At 35.2% G+C, this 22,780-nt stretch overlaps 1 protein-coding gene across 1 annotated transcript in view; it reads right to left on the bottom strand.

The window, feature by feature from the left end:
• The window catches only part of LOC123314905 (lachesin-like), a 488,081-nt gene extending 487,336 nt beyond the window's left edge, over nucleotides 1-745 (bottom strand). The window contains exon 1 of the mRNA XM_044900355.1: nucleotides 336-745. Within this exon, the coding sequence (XP_044756290.1) occupies nucleotides 336-411 (76 nt within the window). The 5' untranslated portion in view covers nucleotides 412-745. The remainder of the gene's footprint in view (nucleotides 1-335) is intronic.
• Between the last annotated feature and the right edge of the window lie 22,035 nt (nucleotides 746-22,780).

Genomic DNA, 22,780 nt, shown 5'->3' with positions numbered 1-22,780 from the left:
AATGCACCCAACTTATACATATAGTACCGACATAATAATAATTTCTTGACCCTTATAAAATGTTTCAAGAGACGAGATAATGAGTATAGTGAAATGCGCTTTTCTGGTGAACTTCTGCTTTTCACCTAGACTTTGTTTTAATTTAAATTCTTAATATTTTCATAAGGTGAAATGACATCAACTTGGGGATTTATTGTTTCACTATCTTTATAGTCTTTGGTTTTCGTTGAAATTTGAGGTAGGCTATACAATAATATTAGGCATAATATTTCGACCTGGGCATAACACAGACTCCAACCACAAGTTAGAGGACTAAAAATTTTTCAAAATTTTACCTTGATAGCTATTCACTGATGAGTAACACCCAAGCAGCACAACACACCAAAGTCTGAATTCAATTAAATAAGCCATCACTAAGTCAGAGTTCAAATTCACTTCACATTTTCTCTTCCATCTAGAAACTGATTGAATGAAGTTTGCACGAATATAAGAATTTTTTCGTTTCGGCACAAACTCTTGATTAAAGCTTTCTCAAACAGTGAATAATGTCATCCACTTCCGAAGGAATTTACGAAATGTACGATAAAAGTTCCCTACAACCTCCCTCAGTTGATCTGATTATATAAATAAATGTCCGCTGAAAAATTCAATTACAATTTTCGACAGGAGCTTTCATTCGTAAAGTAAACATTAGGGTACGCGAACTTGCGCTTTCCGTGGAAATTCAGGCGTCGGAAAAGCCAAATCCGAAACTGAATCTCTAACGTGCATACTACTGTATTTCACTTGAAAGCGCCCTAGCGCAAGCGCTATTCACGCCTTGCCACTGCTGCTGCGAAATTCGACAGCCGTTTTTCCTAATTTGCACCTTGTTCAACCAGAAAAGGGATATTATAATATTTGTTTCGAAGGGTTAAATTCATCGACTTAAATTGCATAGCGCAACTAGTGCCACTCGAATGAGAATGAGATGCTGTGCAGACTCTGTCGTTCTTAATATTACCCAGTCTTTCTTGAGAACATTATTCGCAGAACTGATGATGACGGGGAGAAATGAAATCTTATTCGCAAAGTGTTTTCTTTTGTTGGCTAGATGTATTCAAACAGAAATTACAGATCATTGAAGTGCAATTTCAGACATCAATACATATTTTAGCTCCTTCTTTATCCGTAGGCATAACAATTGAGAATGTTGAAGAGCACAATATGTAGTGGAGGAGGTGAATTGAGAGTCTTAGAAAACAATATGTAGTATTATCGAAAACATTCGCTTCATTCCAGATAATTCGAAACTAAACCTTCATCAAACCTGAATTAGATTTCTTCACAAGTATCAGCCACCTTGCTTTTTTTTCCTTTCAGTGAAATAGTATGATGACTCCATTTAATACAACTTCTGGCCACTGCAAGTTAATCCTTCTAAACCATGCATGGATCAGTGGGTGTATACTCAAACACAAACTGAAGAGGTTAAAGTGGCTGACATAAGTGACATACTCGCTTTCGAGGTTCGATTCCGAGTATCCTAATCATCGCAACTTTTTTAATTTCGTTTGTCGCCAGATTAAATGGTTCAAATACAATAACTCACTTGTCCTCTGTATACCTATATGATCTTGGGTATGTAGACCACTTTAATACTTAGCACCAAGATCTTGCCGACTTTTCGAACTGTGTAAAGTTCTTCATCAGGGCTACAATTGAAAAAAAAAACAATGAAAACACCGAAAATAGAGGAAGGTCAAAAACACAAAAATACATTTACAGTAACGTTAACATATACAATTGCAATAAAGTAAATTCATATGAGGGTAGGTGAAAAAATCCGAGAATTCCCTTTGATCCAAAAATTACTAAAAAAAACCATAAAAACAATATTTTATCACGGTATGGCAATCTTCAAAGGTCGCAATAACTCACTCAATGTCTAATATGGAAATTTCATGTACCTACTACAGAAAAAAACGAATAATTCTTCAAAAACAGAAACGTCAGTAAGATCTTGACTTGCTAAGTATTAAAGTAATCAACATACCCAAGATTTTCATTCATCATAAATTGCAAGATAAACGTAAAGACAAAATGACCTCTTCCGGAGATACGAAAGATTTTTAAATATGTAAGATACACTCTTAAATCTAACGGTGGAGTTCCTGTTGTGATGAACGAAATTGGTGTGCTGAGGAATCTTCGGGTACCTTTGCGGTAGCCTTCGTCTGGGTCTTGTCGAGAGCTGGGATGATGTTTTCTCCTAGGAAACCTCGTTGTGTTGCTGAAATTACAGAACTTGTATCAGCGAAGGGCAGTTCAAAAACTATACACATACTTTACTATACCTGAATGGAAACAAATCCTGAGGGGCGGATGGCATGACATTGATGTCATGCCATGGAGTGAAAGCCTTGAAAAAGCGTCAAAGCAGATTTGAATTTGCTTACCAAGAAATCCCCTCCAACTGCTATTCTTCCATCTGACTGGTAATGCTGCAATATCAAAAAATGTTACAAATTGTCTCCTCATAACTGTAAACCGCTTTTTCGTCCTCGGTGATGCCGAAAACACCGAAGAAGATGATTTGCACTCACTTATAAGTAGTGTGTTTACGAGAGATCAAAGTTTCATTCCAGGACGCTCTACCCTGAAGAATCTGCTGATGTGTATCTCAAAGCGTACCTCAGCTTAGACAAATCCTGTGGATGTGGTGGACCCTCATTTGGTCAGGGCTTTCGATCGAGTTTCCTGGTGAAGACTTCTCAGGAGAATTGAATACCGATTTATCAGAATGAGCCTTTCCGAAGGGATTAGAGCCTTCCTTGATAATCCAATATTTGAAGTAATAGTAGGTAGATTCTATTCTTCTTCTGATACTCCTTCAAGATTTATTGTTCCACAGGGTTCTGTATAGAAACTAATACTGCTCAACTTTCATACATCTGAATGGCCCCTCCTTCTAAAGTTTAAGAGTGCCTTTTCCTGACGACACCGTGATTTGAACATTTTCGGACAATGATGCTTGAATGTGGCCCCTGAATTCGGAGAAATGTGTTGTTATGCATATTGGATGAACCAATCTACACTAGGCTCATACAATAAACGGACGGAAGTGTTGCACAATAACGACTAATCACGAGGATTCAGATTTGATAATGACCAATAATTTGACTTGGACGAATTTCAATCGAAGCAGATTTTCTACCTCCTCTTCAAAAGCATTCAGGAATGAAACGCTAATATATAAAACTTCTTTTATCGTAATTTCTTTATGGAACACGCTAGACTAGTGTGGAGGCTTATATCAAGAAACGATTACAACAGATTTTAGCAGGTTTAAATTCACAGGTGGGTCACTAGACTTTCCTACCGTTGTTATGCAAGCAATGAAACTATCTATTGAATTCACTGTAGTATGTCAATTTCAATCGTTTTTATAGGCACATGACTGGATTTCTGCATTAACTCTCGCTCATCACTTTTTGTTGATTAATTGATAATTAAATAAATAGATCAAAATGGAATGCCAAAAGGAACGCATACACAGGTCGGGCTGCAATAGAAGATCTTCTTGTCGCAATGTGCATAGATAATTAGCATTAGCAGCTTTATTATTCTAAGAAGAATTTGGATTTGGTGCTCAACTTAAAAAATTGGTTGTTAGCGTAGTTATTTATAGGGGATCAAAATCAACCCACCCCCTTTAATTACTCGCGCGCTATGCTACCGTCGAATTAACAAATCTACTGCTTCTTGTTTGTCATGTCTACCGCTTTTCCTCTTTTCATGCTGGCAACACTGCGAGCAGTTACTATCACACATCGCAAAAGAACTGATGAGAGTTCTGAATAGCGCTCGAAGAATTCTACAAAATATGTCAAGTGACTTTCATCGAAAAAACGAAACTTTTCAATTTATCAGCTGAAATTAGGTAAGAAATTTGAAAACCAATATTTCCTATGTTGGCAAAACTTGATCGCAAAAGAGTTCTGATGAGAGTTCTGAATAGCGCTCGAAGAGTGACTTTTATCGAAAAAACAAAACTTTTCAATTTATCAGCAAAAATAAGGTTAGAAATTTGAAAGCCAATATTTCCTATGTTGGCAAAACTTGATCGCAAAAGTCTTCTGGTGAGAGTTTTGAATAGCGCTCATAGAGTTCTACAAAATATGTCAAGTGACTTTTATCGAAAAAACAAAACTTATTCAAGGATATTTTGAATGGAACATACACGAAAATTTTGAATTATGAATTTCCATTAAGTTTTCAAGGAATAAACTAAAATACATATTTTCATATGTCTCATCGAGTTATCAGAACGCTGAAAGTCGATCTCCCACGGTCTCCTTTACTATCGAGCATGTCAGATTGATGTAAGGGGAGAAACGAGAATTTTGGACCCTGTAGAGTACCTCTTCAAGAAATTAGACCTGTATCATTGAGTAATTAATACTCAATGCCTGTATATAGGGGGAATTGTTTAGAATAGCGCGTCAGATTAGTAAAAAACTATCATTGAAAAAATTATGCGAAATGCTTCGCATCATGTGAAATTATAAAAGTCAGTGTTTTTCGAAATCCGTGAAGAATCAATCGGTCTAATTCAGAAAGTATTGTTATGGTTTGAGTTTTTTCCAATGTAATATTGTTTCATCATAGATGCTATGCTAGGAAATTTTTGGATGGCATGGAGATATAAAAAAAAAGAGAGGATTGTCAGTCAGAATAAATTTGAGAAAAGTCACTCATTATAGTTGGGAATTAAATATTTTTCCTAAGTTGCGATTTCGTTCATTCAAATAACAATTTCATGTATAAAATAAATTAAAAGATTAAACGGATCGTAACAAAATGGCGCCCAACGTGGGGCTCTTAAATTTGTAGAGATATATTTTTTTTTTAAATTTTGATATTGAATCCGATTATAATAATCATTTCAATTTTTTTTGTGGATATATTCATAAATTTATTTCACTAACAATCATAATATGGAGACAAGAAGGAAACATTTAGCTGGATCGGAAGGTGAGGAAACAAGTACGCAAAAAAATAGTGATACAAACATATTGGATGTTTTAATGAAGATGAAAGAAGATTTTAAAGAGTTTGCGGAAAGAATTGATAATAGAATGGAAGAAAATTCGAGAGCAATGAAAGTTACAGCAGAAAGATTGGAAGATATAGAGAAAAGATTTGAAAATAGAATGGAAGAAGGTTTCATGAAAATTTATGAAACTTTCAATGAAAGAGTCAATAAAACAGAAGAGAAAATAGATAGGAAAATGGGTATGATGATGAGACAATGTCAGGAAGATTTGGAAACAACGGAAAATAACATTCGAAAGGAGGTGAGAGAGAAATTAGATACGGATATAAATAAAATTAAAGAGAATATAGACAAACAAAATGAAACATCAGACGGAGTCATGAACAACGAAAATTCTACGTCAGGAATAGTCAAGTTGGGGGATCAAGAATGGAATTTCAATTTAAAGGTAAAAGGAAAATATACTGCACTGGTGCCATTAATTAGGAATGTTGAGAAATTGGTGGATCGAGCATTGTTATGGTTCAATGATGGAGAGGAAGCATGTACAAGAAATTGGAATTACACAAGTAACAGAAAATGGGAGAATGTCATGCAAAGAGTGAGAAAGGGAGTGGAATGGATTAGAGAGAGTTATTTAAGGAGAAAAAATAGAAAAAAAATGGAGAAATCATAAGAAGTTCAAAAAAAAAAAAATTTAGGTTGATAATTGATGATTTTTTTTTGTGTATGTAAAATACAATTTGTTAAATTTAAAATGTTTATTCCCAAAATTTTCAATTTGGGGAATAAATATTTTAATTTTGGGGATTTTGTTATGATTTGAGTTTTTTCCAATGTAATATTGTTTCATCATAGATGCTATGCTAGGAAATTTTTGGATGGCATGGAGATATAAAAAAAAAGAGAGGATTGTCAGTCAGAATAAATTTGAGAAAAGTCACTCATTATAGTTGGGAATTATAGCTATTATTCCTACAACTAGGGAAATATATTCATATTTCCCGTGGTGTAATCAATAGTTTTTTCTGATTGAAATAATCTGTTATGGGGAAATCATTGTTAGATTGTATATGTTTGTAATAATTAAATTTTTAACGTTGCTATGGGCCATGTTTCTGAAAATCATGGTTGACTGGTTTCATTTTGACGTCTTGTCAGAAATAAAATTATTGAAATAATGTCGAACTACGTCGAAACTCAATCGGCAAAAGCCCGTGAATCTTTGGTTCCGGCCAAATCTCAAGCTGCCTACAGTAGAGAGTACGATTGCTTTCAGGAGTGGAAAAGAAAAAATTTGGTGGACGGTGTGAGCGATAATATTTTGTTAGCATATTTCCAAGATTTGGTATGTTGCTCTGATTCTTGTTATTCTTGATGTATGATTAATTCATTCGATCCCCAGTCGCAGAAATATTCACCAAACACGTTATGGCCGAAACTATCGATGTTAAGATCAATGCTACATTTGAAGGAAAAAACTGATGTCAAATTATTCGATGAAGTCGAAGCATTTGTTAAGAACAAAAATAAAGGATACGTTCCTAAAAAATCAGCAGTGTTGTCCCGGGAGCAGCTCAAGACATTCTTGAGTGAAGCTCCTAATGACGTTTTTTTGATGTATAAGGTAAAAGTTTAATTTTGATTTCCTCTGTTTATAAGATTTTTACATTCACAATTTTGAAGGTTGTTTTAATAATGGAAATCTTTGGCGCCTGCAGAACACAAGAGCTGGTGAATATGCTATCTTCAGATATCGAAGATCGTGGGTCGGTAATCATAATTAAAGTCTCAAAAACTAAGAATGATATAAACAGAATATTCACTATAATTGATGAAGAAGATCTGGGTGCTGCTCGTTTGGTGCGGGAGTATTCGGCGTTGCGTCCGCAAGGCGTTCTTAGGTTCTTCGTAGCTTATAGAGATAAGAAGTGTACTCTTCAGCCTGTCGGCAAAAATACCTTCGGAAAAATTCCGAGTAAGGTTGCTGAATGGTTGGGATTAGATAATCCGAAAATGTATACAGGCCATTGTGGAAGACGAACATCCGCGACTTTGGTTGCCGATGCGGGAGCCTCAATGACAACACTCAAGAGACATGGTGGTTGGAAAAGTTCGTCTGTTGCAGAAGGCTATCTGGCTGACAGTATGCTGCACAAAAATAAGGTAGCGAAGATGATAGCAGGTGTGGAGGGAGAGCCATCTGCAGCATCACAGTCTTTGAAGACCGTTTTGGGAGAATCGTCCGAGACTGCTGCTGCACGGAATGTTCTCAAGAAAACTGTAGTCTCGTCGACGAATAATTATGAACAAGATATTTCTTCTTCCTTTGTATCTGGTGGAAAAACTTTCAGTGGAAATTTCAACAATTGCAGTTTCCATTTTGTTACTAAATAAAGAAATAAAATATGATTTGACGTTTTGAAAGAAATATGATTTGACGTTTCATATTTCCCTAGGGAAATATGAACTGACATTCCATATTTCCCTAGGGAAATATGAGTGTGTTATGACACATGGTAACTAAGGCGATATAGCTCAATATTGGTTCGATCAGAAAAAAAATATTTTTCCTAAGTTGCGATTTCGTTCATTCAAATAACAATTTCATGTATAAAATAAATTAAAAGATTAAACGGATCGTAACAGTATATTGATTTTGATCAGATATCGGAGTATGGTAAGTTGATATTTTCGCGTTTTCAGAAAAAGTGAATAATTTCCAAGAAACATATTTCAAAACCTCGGTGAAGCGAGTATGTAGGTAGGTACTTGGTTGGTCCCACGCGAACTCATCTCAAGCATCCGAATCTTCGTGGCATATTTTCGCTGAGAATTCATGAAATTTTTAGACAAATTGGTCCAAATATCCAGCGAAGTGTTGGGAAGCTGCTCGAGATTATTAATCAGTCGTTTTAGAGAGGTCTATTATTATCTCCACATCACTGCCCAGGCATGGCAGAAAAGTCCATGATGACCTTTCATCGATTCATTAATCAGTTCATCGTCGAATAGAACGAAATTTTCACCAATGCCGCAAGAGAAAGGACTATTTAGGTTCAATCATCATATCGTGATATCTTAAGCTTGATATTCCAGCATTCTACAAAACAACTTTGTGCGACGGCTCAAAAAAAATGCTTCCCCATACACATATGAAACAATGAAATGGCTGTGGGAACCATTTTGAATATTTTCGACGTCTTGCCATCCAAATACGTGTGTCCATCGTAGTTGACCAAAAGAAATCTAGATTCATCCGTGAATGAAGGCCGACTCCAACCTACCACTATCCCATTGCGGTTATCCTCGTCCCACTGCCGTTTGCGTACTCTGTGCTCCCTATTCAAACTGAGATGCTAGGCCTGCCCACGTGTTCTTAAACCGGGAACGTGCAGTCGACGCGACGTGTTACAATCTGCTTAAAAATAAGAATTCCCTTTGCAACCTTCAATGCTCTATTGAGCCAGAATGCTGGATAAGTGGGATTCCTTCTACTATCGATGATCAAAAGGCGATCTTTAGCAGCTGTTGCACTCCTCGGTCGACATCCACCATAAACATAAGCTTCTGATTTGTTTCGGATGAACCTATTCATAGCCCGACACTTGGCAGAATATTTAACTGTCGCGAAAGCTTCTCGCTGGAAAAACACTTCCTGTATCCACCGGATTCCACCGTATGAGGTGGTCAAGTTATATAGGAGCCAAACGTCCTCTCTGTAGGACTGATGCATCGATATTGCTTCAGCATCAAAAGAAACGTGGTTGATACTTCACCATCTACCGATAACTAAAAATAATGGATTTCAGAGGAAAGAGCTTGATGAATTAAAGGAAGAATATGATAAAAACAAATCGAAATATTCCAGTTTTTCCTTGAAGAATCGATATATAACATCTGTTTCACCAAAGAAGAAATTCGAATTTCACGCCCTTCGGTTATAAACAGTTTTTCTGTATCGACAGTAAATTTTCAGCGCCCTTTCGTTGTCAAATGTGGCAAACCAAGGCCATAATGCGTGTTTCTAATCTTACTTCCTCATAATCTTTGATGTTTCAGTTAACTCAACAAAAGCCACGAACAGAGAGAAATTTCAACACTATCCCTATCAATTGTGGAGCAGTGTATTAATGTTATGTTATAATAATAAACGCGTCCGAATACTCAACAGAAACTAATCAAATTAAACATTCTAAATGAAAGACTGCAAAACGATATGACGGATTTGAAGAGATTTTTTCTAGTTACATTCCACTATTCATGTTTATTTGTCGAACTTCCAGGAAGATAATATGGTTCGTCGGTTCATTCGTGAATGAAACGAATATATTCCTAGAAGTTCGAGTGTGTTTTTCATAGAATTTATGAAATCTCTATATCATAAAAACTATGAAAAACACGCTCTTTCATCAGTTGTTTCTATTATAGCAACACTTTTACTATTGAAAAGAAGGTTTGGCTCAAAGTATCATGCAAATATCGACAACAATTCGCTTCGAAAAATCAAATTGAACCGGCTGTACGTATCATTCAAGCAGGGAAATAACAACCTTGTCATCTCTTCTGAAATATGTGAATTTCCTGGAATATCAAAGCTTTCACATTTCAACCATGTATCCGTTTTTTATCACCCGTTATAACTACATATCTATGAGATCTTATTCCCCAACATATTCCCCAACATAAAGGTCCTGTAGTGTTTCTCGAACAATTGAAGAACAGGAAAATCATCACCTGGACCGTCAAAACAATTTTGACATTTCATGAATTGAAAATTAATTCTCAACAATCTCCACAAACGATTCATAAAATGTCAAAATCCTTCATTAGAACAAGGTAGGGTTTACTGAGGTAACCTGCCTCTTCTTATACGTAGAATCGACCGAAACAAAAACATATATTTTAATCTGGAGATCTTGTGTTTCAATGAATTCGAATTAACCCAGTTTATGATATTGTCATTAACATTCTGTTTTTCCATTTTTGGTATAGAGTTCGTGTAGTTATCCGCTCTTCAGTTACCGCAGTAGCAGATGTCGAAAAATATTTGTTAAACGTTTAACAGGTCATAGCTGTGAATCACACAGTACAGCTATAATCCACTCACTTTTATTTCACCACTCGGTTTTCCATGGAAACTTGACACATTTCACTCTGTGTAGTAGGAAAATGTGGGGTTATGACGCTTGCCAAAACATTTTTGGGTTTTAAATCAGCGCTATGTTGTCCGTTCTATGTAAAAGACTCAGTTATTACGTATTTCATCACAATGTCAAATCACATCGGTAAATATGAACTCGAAAAATATGAAGGGTACAGGGTAAAAGGAGATTATGAGCATTTTTATGTTTTTCCATCAGAATGTGTTTAAGGTTGAAATTCTAGTTTGCTCGTTGTTCCCGTGTAGAGTTTTTTCAAATGCAGATATCTCATTAACCAGCCCGTTTTATCTAGTTTGGAAGCTGAGAGGTGATAATATATGAAAAATACTATCCATCCGGAATATATCGCACTTTTGGCCAAAAATGCGATGAGTCCCTTTTACCCCTGTACCCTTCATATGTGACGAACATAATTGACGTTTAGACAAACTGATTGAAGGCATACCAAATCCAGTTATTTGCATGGAAAATACAAGAGATCTGTATGATATCATAATATGCACTAGCTTGAGGAGAGTTAATGTTGGTTATCTTCTTTGGCTAAAGTTTGAATACGTTACATCAGTTGTCGATTTCAAAAATATCAACCCGAAGATGAAATGCATAGGATGCAGTGGCTGGGAATGGGTATCTCTCGACAGAATTAACGGATTATTACAACAATGTTAATTTTTTCAACAAAAATTATCTTGCATCAATGGAAGTAGAAGGAATTAAAGGAAGTTTCAAGTCAAGAGGAACTTCACCTTTGAACAACAATTTCACATTAATTAACAATTAACAGGACAACTGGCTCGTATTTGTGGCTGTTTATCTTAATACTTTGATATAATAATAATAATTGAGATATTTACATTGTATAGGACCAGTCAAATGAAAAATAAAAAAATCAATTTTCGGGAACTTATTCTACGATGACATTCATCGAAAATCCTGTAGTAACTTTTCGCATTAATTCACCCAAACATAAAATTCTCAAATGCCACCACTTTTTTGGATCTCCCAATAGAAGGAAATTCTTAATGATCCTCTTCATTCACCATCTTTCTGATTGTGGAAATATTCAGCTAAAATATAATTCGTTTAGATTCAGATAAAACATATATAAGTTCACTTACATTGAATATGTTCGCTACCGTCTGAAGTATTGTGGATTTTCGAATATCAGGGTAACTATTTGAATAAGTGGACCTGAATTCTAAATAGCATTTCCTGACACCCTGTCTTTTTTTTAGATCACTTTCGAAATTTTCGTAAGAAAAATTTATATTAGTTGTGGCAACGGCGTTATGACATTAACGACATTTCATGAGTGCTACCTTACTCCGTTCTAGTTACAAAACTTGAGAAAATTATTTCATGCCCAACCGAGAGCTAAAATAAATGTGAATGGAGTATAGATAACATGGTTTTTGTTTTCAGTTTGGCGAAGAAGTTCCACCTGAATCAAATAGCATTGAATATATGATAAGACACATAAAATACTTCCCAGTGAAACGAAAATTATAACTTTGTTTAGAAATATCACGACGTCGACGCAGAGTATACACATTCAATACGAAAAATTGTAACATAGGTACATCTCGGTACTCGAAAATACTAATATCAAAAGGATATGAAACCGAAACTTTCATTATATACTCCAATGAAAATTAACTATGAATTAAACAGTGGGTCATGAATGCAATAACAAGAATTTATAAAGAGACACAGCATCCACTGATCAGTGGGCGATCTACCGGTACGCTTAGTACGTTTAAGCGTAAGGGTACGTTCATACCGAAGATGCCTGGATGAGCGCGGTGGAGGTCGCGGTCGCGATCTTTACATCGATGCCAAAACAAACCTTCATATTCTAATGAGATCGTACATACCAAGGATGTTTCACCCGTTCACCCTCGCCGCTTATCATCGCGGTTTTCAGCGATGTCGATAGCAGAACAAAATAGTTTGATTTTATATGGCGATCGGGCTGTTGCCGCGAGGTACCTTGCACGTTCTTCTTCAAATCACGTGACATTCACCAGGGTAACGTATTTATTTTTCAGTTCGTTTATGAGCTTTGACTGAAAGGAAAGCATCTTCGACATGTACTGCCAGGCATCGATGTAAACCTCGACCGCGACCGCGACCTCCACCGCGCTCATCCATGCATCTTCGGTATGAACGTACCCTAAGGCCCCAAGGTCTACAGGGTCCCCCGATCGTATGCACATTTGTTCTGAAAGGAAAGTCGTCCTGCAAGTAAAAACGAAAAAAAATTGCCTCTCCCTCTCAATCATACGAAACGCATCTAGACCTAGATCGAAATTCAGCTATCAGCTGTCATTAAAAAACAACTGATAACATCAAATCAAAGGTTCCGCATACTGTTTCTAATTATTCCTATCCGTCTACAATTGTCGTAACGGTGGCAATAAAGGTATCCCTTTGAAAACTAGATACATGGTATGGTCGATGTTGTATCGAGAGAGGGTGCAAAGTGCAAGACAATTCTTAATTTTTTATTCTAGTTGTAAATATTGGTTATATTCATTCGATAACCTGAGAAGAAAGATTCGAGTATTTTTTATGGTGATGAACGAGAATTTATCATTCGTTTTTCATTTCATATTAGATATTATTGTGGAAAACTGTAGTGTTGGTTTAAATGAACGATATCCTTTTATCTTTGGACTTCTATACATATTCTTTCAGAACTACAAAAGGTTAATTTTATTGTTTAAGTTTTATATTCATGAACTACGATTCTATCATATTGTTTCAATTCCAGGATCTTCTGATATCTCTCTATTTGAAAAATAATTATTCTTTCACCAATCAGGATATTTTTTTCTCAGAGTGGGGAAAACTTCATAGAATCTTTCCACTATTCATTTCAACATCAAATTTTCTATTCTAAATTAACAAGTAACAACCGAGTTTTGAAGTGTTTTCAGCGTTCCATTTTTCAATAAGAACTGCAGTTCTTAGGCATACATGATTTAACGAAAAGTGCGGATTATGATGCTGCAATAAAAGAATTTGCAGGCATAAAAATAAAAAATTGATGGGATTGTCGGTTGAAGGCAACTTCAGAAATCAGAATACTAATTTACAGTCAACTTTTCGTTTATTTTATGCATAATCTCCATCAGAGCCTGCAAAAAATACAAATCCATCACACAGCTAAGAGTGAGGTTGTTAAAAAACATTTTTTTATTGCATTTTTGGCAGGCCCTGATAAATTTTATGCATTAAATTAACGAAACATTGGCTGAAAATTAGTAATCTGAAGTTATCCTCAACCAACAATCCCATCAATTATCATCTTTAAAGGACGCAATTACTTATCAAACATGGAAATAAAGAAAAGATGTATATTATATACTTCTTTCACCTAACAGTGTGGAATAGTACAAAATGTGCCGCATACCAGAAACTGAAACTGAAATCAGTTCCCTCAAAATTTAAATCATGCTCAGTTCTCGTCATGAATTCAAAATATTGCATGAACTACGAATCAAAATATCTGGGTTCAATAGCAGTTGGCAGTAGACAAAAAGATTTTAATATCCGTCCGCAATGTTGATAGATTGCTGACGTAAAAGGTTACCTAGTGGAAAAGTATCACAATGATGCGGGACAATCTCCAATACTTATAATATAGATATACGAAGTTTAAGTCAGAAGAAAAATGAGACCATTTTTGTACGTGATACTAAATTCTGATCAGCTTTTGTGAAGTTATTACTGTGGTACTCAGTTTGTACGTTTATGATAGAAACCACAATTATGACCGATACGGTAATATATTTGTGATTCAGCACACATATTGGCAAGCCCCACATTCCTTACCCACGGTCGTTTTCAATTAACCCATCTATCATTCGTTTCAGATAATGGAGCTATAAAAACCATCTGATTTTATTTCTATGTAGATGTAGATTGCAGATGGGTTTCAGGATCGTTTTCTGTATCAGTAACTGAAGGGAGAGATAGTTTATTGAAAATGCCATTCATTAATAACGCCCTTATGTATTAATCAGTCAATTGTATTATAGAAAAAATTATTGTTGAAAGTTGAAAAGCAATTTCAATCATTGCTAATACTAAGTTGACAAAATTCGGCGACAAGATTGAGGAAATTATACTTGAGACCTATTTTCGAAGAGTTTTTCAAATTCTTGTTGTTGGTATGTCAATAATTGAAATCGGCCATTTGTGAGAATGTCATTCAGTTATCGCATACCGAAACATTTGCAGAGCGAGTTTGAACAATTAATTGAAAGCTCATGAAGTAACTAGAGCAATTCTTTTAAACGTGTTCGATGAAGAATCATATAAACTGATATTCAAGCATTTCTGGAATAAAATTTATTCAATATTTCAGTTCGACTCTTCAATGAACTTCTAAGAGAATCTATAATGTCTTAGGAGCCAGAATGGATTTTGTAGCAAGTTAGCAGATTTCAACAGTATCTTGCGAGTTTGGAAATGAATTGTAATTGGTCCTCGATACAACCTTGTGAATTCGAAAAAAATGTTATATCGACAGACTCCTTCGATAAAGAAAGATTTTACTTTAGGAAAACCTATCGGTATAGCAGTCTCCGGAGATCTACCAGATCGGCAACCCCGTGGAGATTTAGCATCATTTCAATTCAAAACTACATTTTCAAATTAAAAAAATTGGCCAGTATTTCAATAATTATGTTAAAAAAATATTTGATTCTTCAAGTTAATTACTTAACGATGAAATGATACGAGGTTTGTCAGAAAACCTTCATCCTTGTTGTCAACCTAATTCTAGTTACCGAATTAGGGTAGACTAAGCGAATCGGATCAATGGGTAAATCGGATCGAAATAAGAAATCCGTTGATATTTGGAAAAATGTGTTGATACGGACTTTGACGAATAGCTTGTTACAACCCCGTCCCTCTTCATAGCCCATGCCATAGGTAGTGTTCTAGTTGAATTAGTATATTAGTAGTAGATAGACCAAAAGGGATTCAGTGTTGTTTGTATCTCAATAATTTCGCGTTCATCTAAGTTAGGTACTGATCATTTTGTCGTGTCATTTCGTAATTTTTTGTGGAAACTTCGAATTGAACGGCTTACATTAATTGGAAAGGGTTCTTAATTAGGAAAACAGTTCAGTTTTTGACCACATCATCAAAGGTAAATGTGTAGCATGTTCATTTCGAAAGTCTTCAATATGGGGTTATTCGGATCGCATCATCGAAGGCGAATTGGATCACTTTTTTAAAATGATTTATTTTATGCTAGTGGGAGCGCCCACCAAAGTAGCGTATCATTGGCATGCACAAACATGACGAAAGCGATGCATAATTTTCAGATTTGAACTGAGAATGACATTTTTCACGCAAGTAACACTTAACTCAGATGTACAATATCTGAAATTTTAAATCGCCTTTGTCATATATGTGCCATGTCAGTGCTACGCTACTTTGCTGGGCGCTCTCCTTTATAGATAAATATAGCCTTTTTATGTCATTGTAGACGGCTCGAATGTACCAAGAGAAAACAGATGTGGAAGAATGGTCACAGGAAATAATGAAAGAAGCCGCAAATAAAGTTCTTACCAAACAGTTTACTCTGTGCTAATGAATAATATAAATATTGCTATTCATTATTCCAATGTTGTTGATGATTTCAAAGTTTTCATTCTTAAGAAACTTCATATTCAGTCATGTGTTATGTTACGATTCTATTCGCCCTGAGGCCCCGAGAATTTGGGAGAATGGAATATTTCTGTTATTTTGCAGAATTTATTGATAATTTCGATGTTGAAAAGCTTATTGCGCAGCTGTACAGTTACTCATTACTATTTCGTCAGTAAAAGTTATATCTATATAATTTAAATATGGTTTTTATATCCTCAAAATAAAGTTGATCCGATTCGCCTTCGTCTACCCTACCATCGAGCACCAAATATATGTCATTCATACGCCGAAACATAACAAATTGTAACTTTTCTTCGTATATTTCGAGCACCAGTTATTTTTGAGTCGAAAACAATGTTCCCTGCTATCTGGGTTGTTAGTGACAACCAGTGAAAGTCAAAATAAGACACAAATTTTATCTGTTGACTCTCAATAAGGAAGTCAACAAGCACCATTATAAACTGAGTCAAGTGAAAAGTGCAAGAATATGGGTGGAATAGAAACTGTGGATCAGTGGTCGCGCCAATTTTGATTATAGTTTCTATTTCCTAACCTTAATTTTTTGACGGGGGGGACAAATGATATTGGTGCTTTTTGATGACGGGTTTTCCCAAATTGATTGTGCGGACGCATTAATTTTTTATGACCTTCAAGATCTTGTGACTGTAACATAACTAGGTAAGACCATGATTGACACATATTGTGTAGAAGTGTTGAGTGAATAAATAATTTTTTTGCAGTCCTGAAGAAATCAGCAAAGACTGGTGAAACGTCGACTTATTTGAAAAAGAACAGTGTTTCTTCTCCATTAGTCCTATAACCAATGATTCTCAGCCTATACAATTCCAACGACATTATAATTTACAAAGAAGAGAATAGGGCACAATTTATATCGACGTGACCATTCCAAATAATCTCGACCCACTATACTCCATTCACTTTTATTTTAGCACTCGGTTGGCCATTGAAATTTCACTATGTATAGTACAAAAATATGGGGTTATGAGTTATGACGCCTGTCAAAACATTTTTGGGTTTTAAATCAGCGCTATGTTGTCCGTTCTACGTAAAAGACTCAGTAATTACGTATTTCATCACAATGCCAAATCACATCGGAAAATATGAAGTCGAAAATATGTGACGAACATAATTTAAGTTTATACAAACTGATTGAAGGCATACCAAATCTAGTTATTTGCATGAAAAATATAAAAGATCAGTTTTTAAATATATTTGTTTTTGCTATGGAAAAAAATTGAATTATTCACACATAATATATAGGTAGTAGCTTGAAAAGAGTTAATGTTGGTTATGTGTCTTCTTTGGCTGAAGGTTGAAGACGTTACATCAGTTGTAGATTTCAAAAATATTCCTGAAGATGAAATGCATGTTATGATGATGCAGTGGTTGGGAATGGGTATCTCTCGAAGAAATTAACGGATAATTACAAGAATCTTAAATTCTTAAACAAAAATCATCTTGCATCAATGAAAGTAAAAAGAATTGAAGGAAGTTTCATGTCAAGAAGAATCTTTGAACAAAAAGTTCACATGAATAAACAATCAACAGGACAACTGGCTCGTATTTATGGCTGTTAATTTTCAAAACTTTGATATAATTAATAATAATAATTATGTATTTATTGGTACCTTAAGACATTTACAATAGGACGAGTCAAATGAAAAATAGAAAAATCAGTTTTTTATTCTTCGATGACATTAATCGAAAATCCTTTTGCATTAATTCACCCCGAGATTCACCCAAACATAAAATTCTCAAATGCCACAACTGTTTTGGATCTCCCAATAGAAGTAAATCCTTAGTCATCCTTTTTTTTTTTCATCATTCACAATCATTCTGATTGTGGAAATATTCAGCTAAAATATATATCGCTCATATTCAGACGAAACATTATATAAATTCACTTACATTGAATATGCTCGCTACCGTTTGACGTTTTATGGATTTCAGATAATCAGTTTACCTAACTACTCGTATTTGAATGAGCGGACCTGAATTCTAAATAGCACTTCCTGAAACCCTGTCTTCTCTTTTTTTCAATCATTTTCGACATTTTCGTAATAAAAATTGATATTAGTTGTGGCAACGGCGTTATAACATTAACGACATTTCATGAGTACCAACCCCACTCCGTTCTAGTTACAAAAACTTGGGAAAATTATTTCATGGCCAACCGAGTGCTAGAATAAATGTGAATGGAGTTTATATAGGCACATTGAAGATATTTCAAAGTACCTAGATCTCGGGGAATTAGCCAGGTGACAATGGAAGTTGAAAGATATCAAGACAGATCAGTGTTTTCACTTTTTTCACAAAAAATTAAAATAACTGATTTGCTCCTGCGTAAATTCTTGCACAAATTTGTCACGAACAAATCGAGTACTAAAAATTGTTGCCTGACAATGAACTGAAAAAAGGAAATTTGAAATAATAATTAGAGTAATTCGGGGCAACTGTGAGCACTTTTGCCTTTCAAGCCATACCCTGTTTAAAATGTTGAAGCTAGGAAAATTAAAACATCTTCATAAAATAGAGAATTTTCAACTCTATAAGAAAACATCAAAAAGCAAACAAACAAAAACGTTTTCTTTCCGCAAAAATGAATTTAATAGAGACAATCGGAGTGCGTTCACATGTCCCGTATTGCGGGTAAGTGTGCGCACCCTCACGGAGTAAGTGAACGCAGTGCTTAGTGTACCACACAATCAAAACAAATTACAAAATAATGTCATCAAAATGTCACAATATTAGAGAAATGCTGTTTATTGTCAATACAGAAGCGCCTTTTTACAAGCAGTGCATTATTGTTCGTGCCACAATTCTTGGTGAACACAACACTTGATACATTCCCCTGTTGGTGACTCTTCATATTTTTCTGAACAAATAGGACAATATTGATCGAGTCTTAACCAAGAAAATCAACAATGTCATAACTTATTCCTCACTGAACAAATACCCATTTAATAAATCTATGCGCACACTTACCCGCGCACACTTTCCCCAGTAAGCCAAAATTTGAATTGACGTTCTTATAGAGTTGAGCAGCTAAGAGAACCTAAAATTTTTTATTATATATTCAGATTAATATGCCTATGATCGAATAAAATATTGTTTAACACTGAAGGACTCGGAACTTGGACCTGGCAGAATGTGCAGAGATGCTTAAAATTAACAAGAAAACTAGTGAATTTGATTGATTGCAAATGAAAATTTAAAGAAACGTGACACGGCGCACTCCTATGAAAAACTAATATAGCGATTCTGCTCCCTTGCTTCACCCAAATGAACCCCTCGAGATATACGCACTGCGCACACTTACCCACTGCGCTCAGTTACCCCGAATGACTCTATGTATAGTAAAGTTTCAGAGTCTCTATCAGACTCCTTCATCAGACGAAGGTCAATTTCTGAAAATCTTTTGAATTGTAGCTTTTACTTCGACGAGAAGTGTGGGAGATCAGGAATCCAACCGACAACAAGGAGACGACCCGACCAACACCATAGGTCGGAAAACTAGGAAAGGGTTCCAACAGACCTCAATCCTTGGACTACGTGAGATATCTGGGATAAGTGAATGTTTCTCTGGGGATGATTGTGAAAGCCGAAATGTTAGAGTCACAATAATAGATGTATGGTAAGGCAGTACCCAGGAGATCTACAAGAAGCAAGAATATCCCACTTGAATATTGTCTTACTTCAAGAAAGAAGTGTCTTAGAAATAATTCAACATTATAATAATTTTGAGAGAAACTTCTTTTCTTGAGAAGAGCATTGTGTAACCTGAAAGTGAAGAGCAAGCTGAAAGTAAACTAGAAGTATTACCAACAGAATCCCCCAACTATATTCTATCCTATTCATCCACCATGAAGGGATATCATCTTGGAAAAGAATTTCACGTTCAATAAATATGGTAATTGACCGAATTTTCGCCGTATGCCCCATTCCAGTAGGTTTGTTTTATTGAGCCATAACTTCGCTGGAGTATAATGAATATTTCATTCCGTGAAATATACAATGTATTTTGGCTGTTTGTTAACGAAGTGGTACGGAAAAAGGAAAGAAGTGGTCAAAAATGGAGGAACCATTAATAATGTGGAATGAAAGTCGAAATGGTAATATCCTATATTAAGATATTCAAAATGAGTGTATAAATGAATTAACTCTACAGAACAAAAATCTCACAGCGAAATATTTCACTGCAGACGAGAATGCAATTCTTTTTTTCAAAATCACGTTCGTCAATAAAAACTGAAACATCGTATTATTTTCAACTTCTGCTTCTCGAAATTATGGAGTTTACTCTTTTATAACCATTATTTGATTTTCATAAGAGGAAGCCGACAGAGACAAATGTGAATTAAAGAATAAATGAATTTGTACTTAGACTCATGAACCAAAAACAAATTCTTACTTAGACGCGTTTGTTGTCACTAGAGGTACGTATTTCTCTACCATAAAGGCTTATTTAGTTGGGTGAAAATAATACTCTGTGTGTGTAGTAGTGAAACCCATTTCAGTGATCATTTAATTTCTCAACTTCAACTCATAGTGACTACAAAAATTTTCCGAAACCCATCGAATGATTCTGTTTGGGGGACATCTTTTGACGTTTATTTGAGGCTTGAACGAGAAACCCCCTAAGAAGGGGCGCTTGAAGTCATCAAAATTGAATAAGGGGAGAGGGCTTGAGTAATACTTCGGTTGAAAGGTGTTGAAAGCCTCTTTACAGTGGAAAAATTCAATAATAGATCGATTTCAAAAAACACGATGCTGCCTTATAATTGAAAATATATGAAAAAAAAATTATTTTATTATGTCAGTGCATTCTAAGTAAGAAAGTGCCTTTAGAGGGTTCAAGTTTCAAATATGTAACTTCAAAAGATCAAAATTTTATGAGAACTTTTGAAAATTTTCAAAATCCCAGTTTTTTCTATCAACATTGAAACGAGGCATCGTAGTCGGCTACGATAATCAACGTTCTTTTTTTCTCAGAGAAAGAGCTCGAAAGGTGCCATCTGTTTGGCTCTAGCTCATCTAGTTTCTGAGATGCCCTCATTGGACATCGAATTTAGACACCGTGTACATTCAGCAGTTTCCCGCATATGATCATGGGAATTATTACATCCTTCCCGCTACGGACTACTCCAGTTCGTGGATGGATGGCTAGGAAGCCATATCCATAACCGTGGTTCTGGTAAAAGTGTGAATCTGTCGATTCGGTATCCTATTAGAACTGCACTCAGACTAAGGCAGGAATTCTGAATGGAACCAAGCAGAAATGATGTCTGATGGAATGGTAGGGCTGATAAACATCAAACAGAATGGCCAGTATCTTCATTTGTTTCTGACGGCCATCGATCTACATCAGTACATAAGGATACTGTTTCTGATGTTATAGGTTCATAATCATTTTCTCTCGAATATAAATCGATTATTTGAGGGTTTTGTCGAGTACCACATGTTGCCATGAATAGTTATATATCATTTTCGATATTCTTCATAACCTTTGATATTCCACATGCAGTATTCACATCATCAATTTTTCATTCGTAGTTCGATTCACAGTGACAATGAGAAAGCTCCCAATATTCTACCCAAAAATCACGAATGATATATAAACTCACGCATCAATCTAAATTTAGGTAATCATTTCACCCATTTATCCTCATAAAATTGAGCTGCATATGAAATGCCGGATTTATTGACCGTGAGATGATTTTTGTATGCACATTCGGGGAATGCATAATATACTCTGATTTTCACGTTGAATATGTAAATGTTTTCAGACTATTTCGGTGGTGTGCCCCAATATTATCAAAAAGTATGTTATGCTCTCGTGTATATTCTCGTTTGGACGTTCATGAAGAGCAATGATTACATTGTTGGATTTTCAACAGTTATTTTAGGAATATTTGTGTTCGACACCAACGAACTATTTCATTGATGCTCATGAAAATTTGCTTCCCAGTCTCTTGCGAAATGAAAAATAAACAAACGTTCTACTGATTACCGAAACATATAGATTTTTTTGAGAATAAGACCAGTCTCTGTAGACCATTTCTTGGAACTAGGTAACATGACAGAATAAAAGAACACTTCACGTTTTCACCATTTCATTCAATTCGGATCGGTTGAAAAGATACAGGCTGTTGAAAAACCATAAGTTGGAATGCTTCAACAGCCCATTCTAAAAATTTAGGGTCACACCACCCATCGTTTTTTTTTCAAATTATGTTAGTGTTCCCAAACGAGACGTTCAAATGAGCGGCTGCAAAGAAACCGTTTGATATTTTTCGATTGTGTTTTCATATTCGTGTTAGATATAAGAAGAACTACAATCAAACAAAGGGGTATATGTCATAAGCCAAAAATGATTCTCCCGTTATCATCTACCGACCATATATTATGTTTGTCCACTTTATGGTGAAACACCCTCTATACACCGTGTTTCCAAAGGTGAGGCTTTTTTTTGACAGAAGGTAGAACTCATCAAAAAAAGGCGTAACCAAAAATTTTCTATATAAAATATCCAATATGGCTGAGTTACAAGAAGTTCGACAGAATTTCATTGAATTTCAAGTACGGGACTGTAAAAGGTGACTCCGACATCGCAAAAACGAAACAACATAAATATATGGCTGGACGATGTTCAGTACCAAGTTCATCGGATTAGATACATCAGGTCACTTTTGAGAGAATCATAATTTTTGTATCGTGCAATTTAGGGTGAAAAAAAATTTAGAAAATCGAGGCAGTTTCTTGAAAGTGCTTATGTTGAAAAAGTGCAACGATATTTTTCCATTTCATCCCAATTTTACGAAGATTGTTGGAATGTCGAACAAGAAGGTTGTGATGTACATTATGAAAAAATTCGTGAATAATTTTTAGA

Source organism: Coccinella septempunctata, chromosome 6 (genome assembly GCF_907165205.1).
Source record: "Coccinella septempunctata chromosome 6, icCocSept1.1, whole genome shotgun sequence".
NCBI classification, from domain to species: Eukaryota; Metazoa; Arthropoda; class Insecta; order Coleoptera; family Coccinellidae; genus Coccinella; species Coccinella septempunctata.
This window is presented reverse-complemented; position numbering and strand designations above follow the sequence as displayed.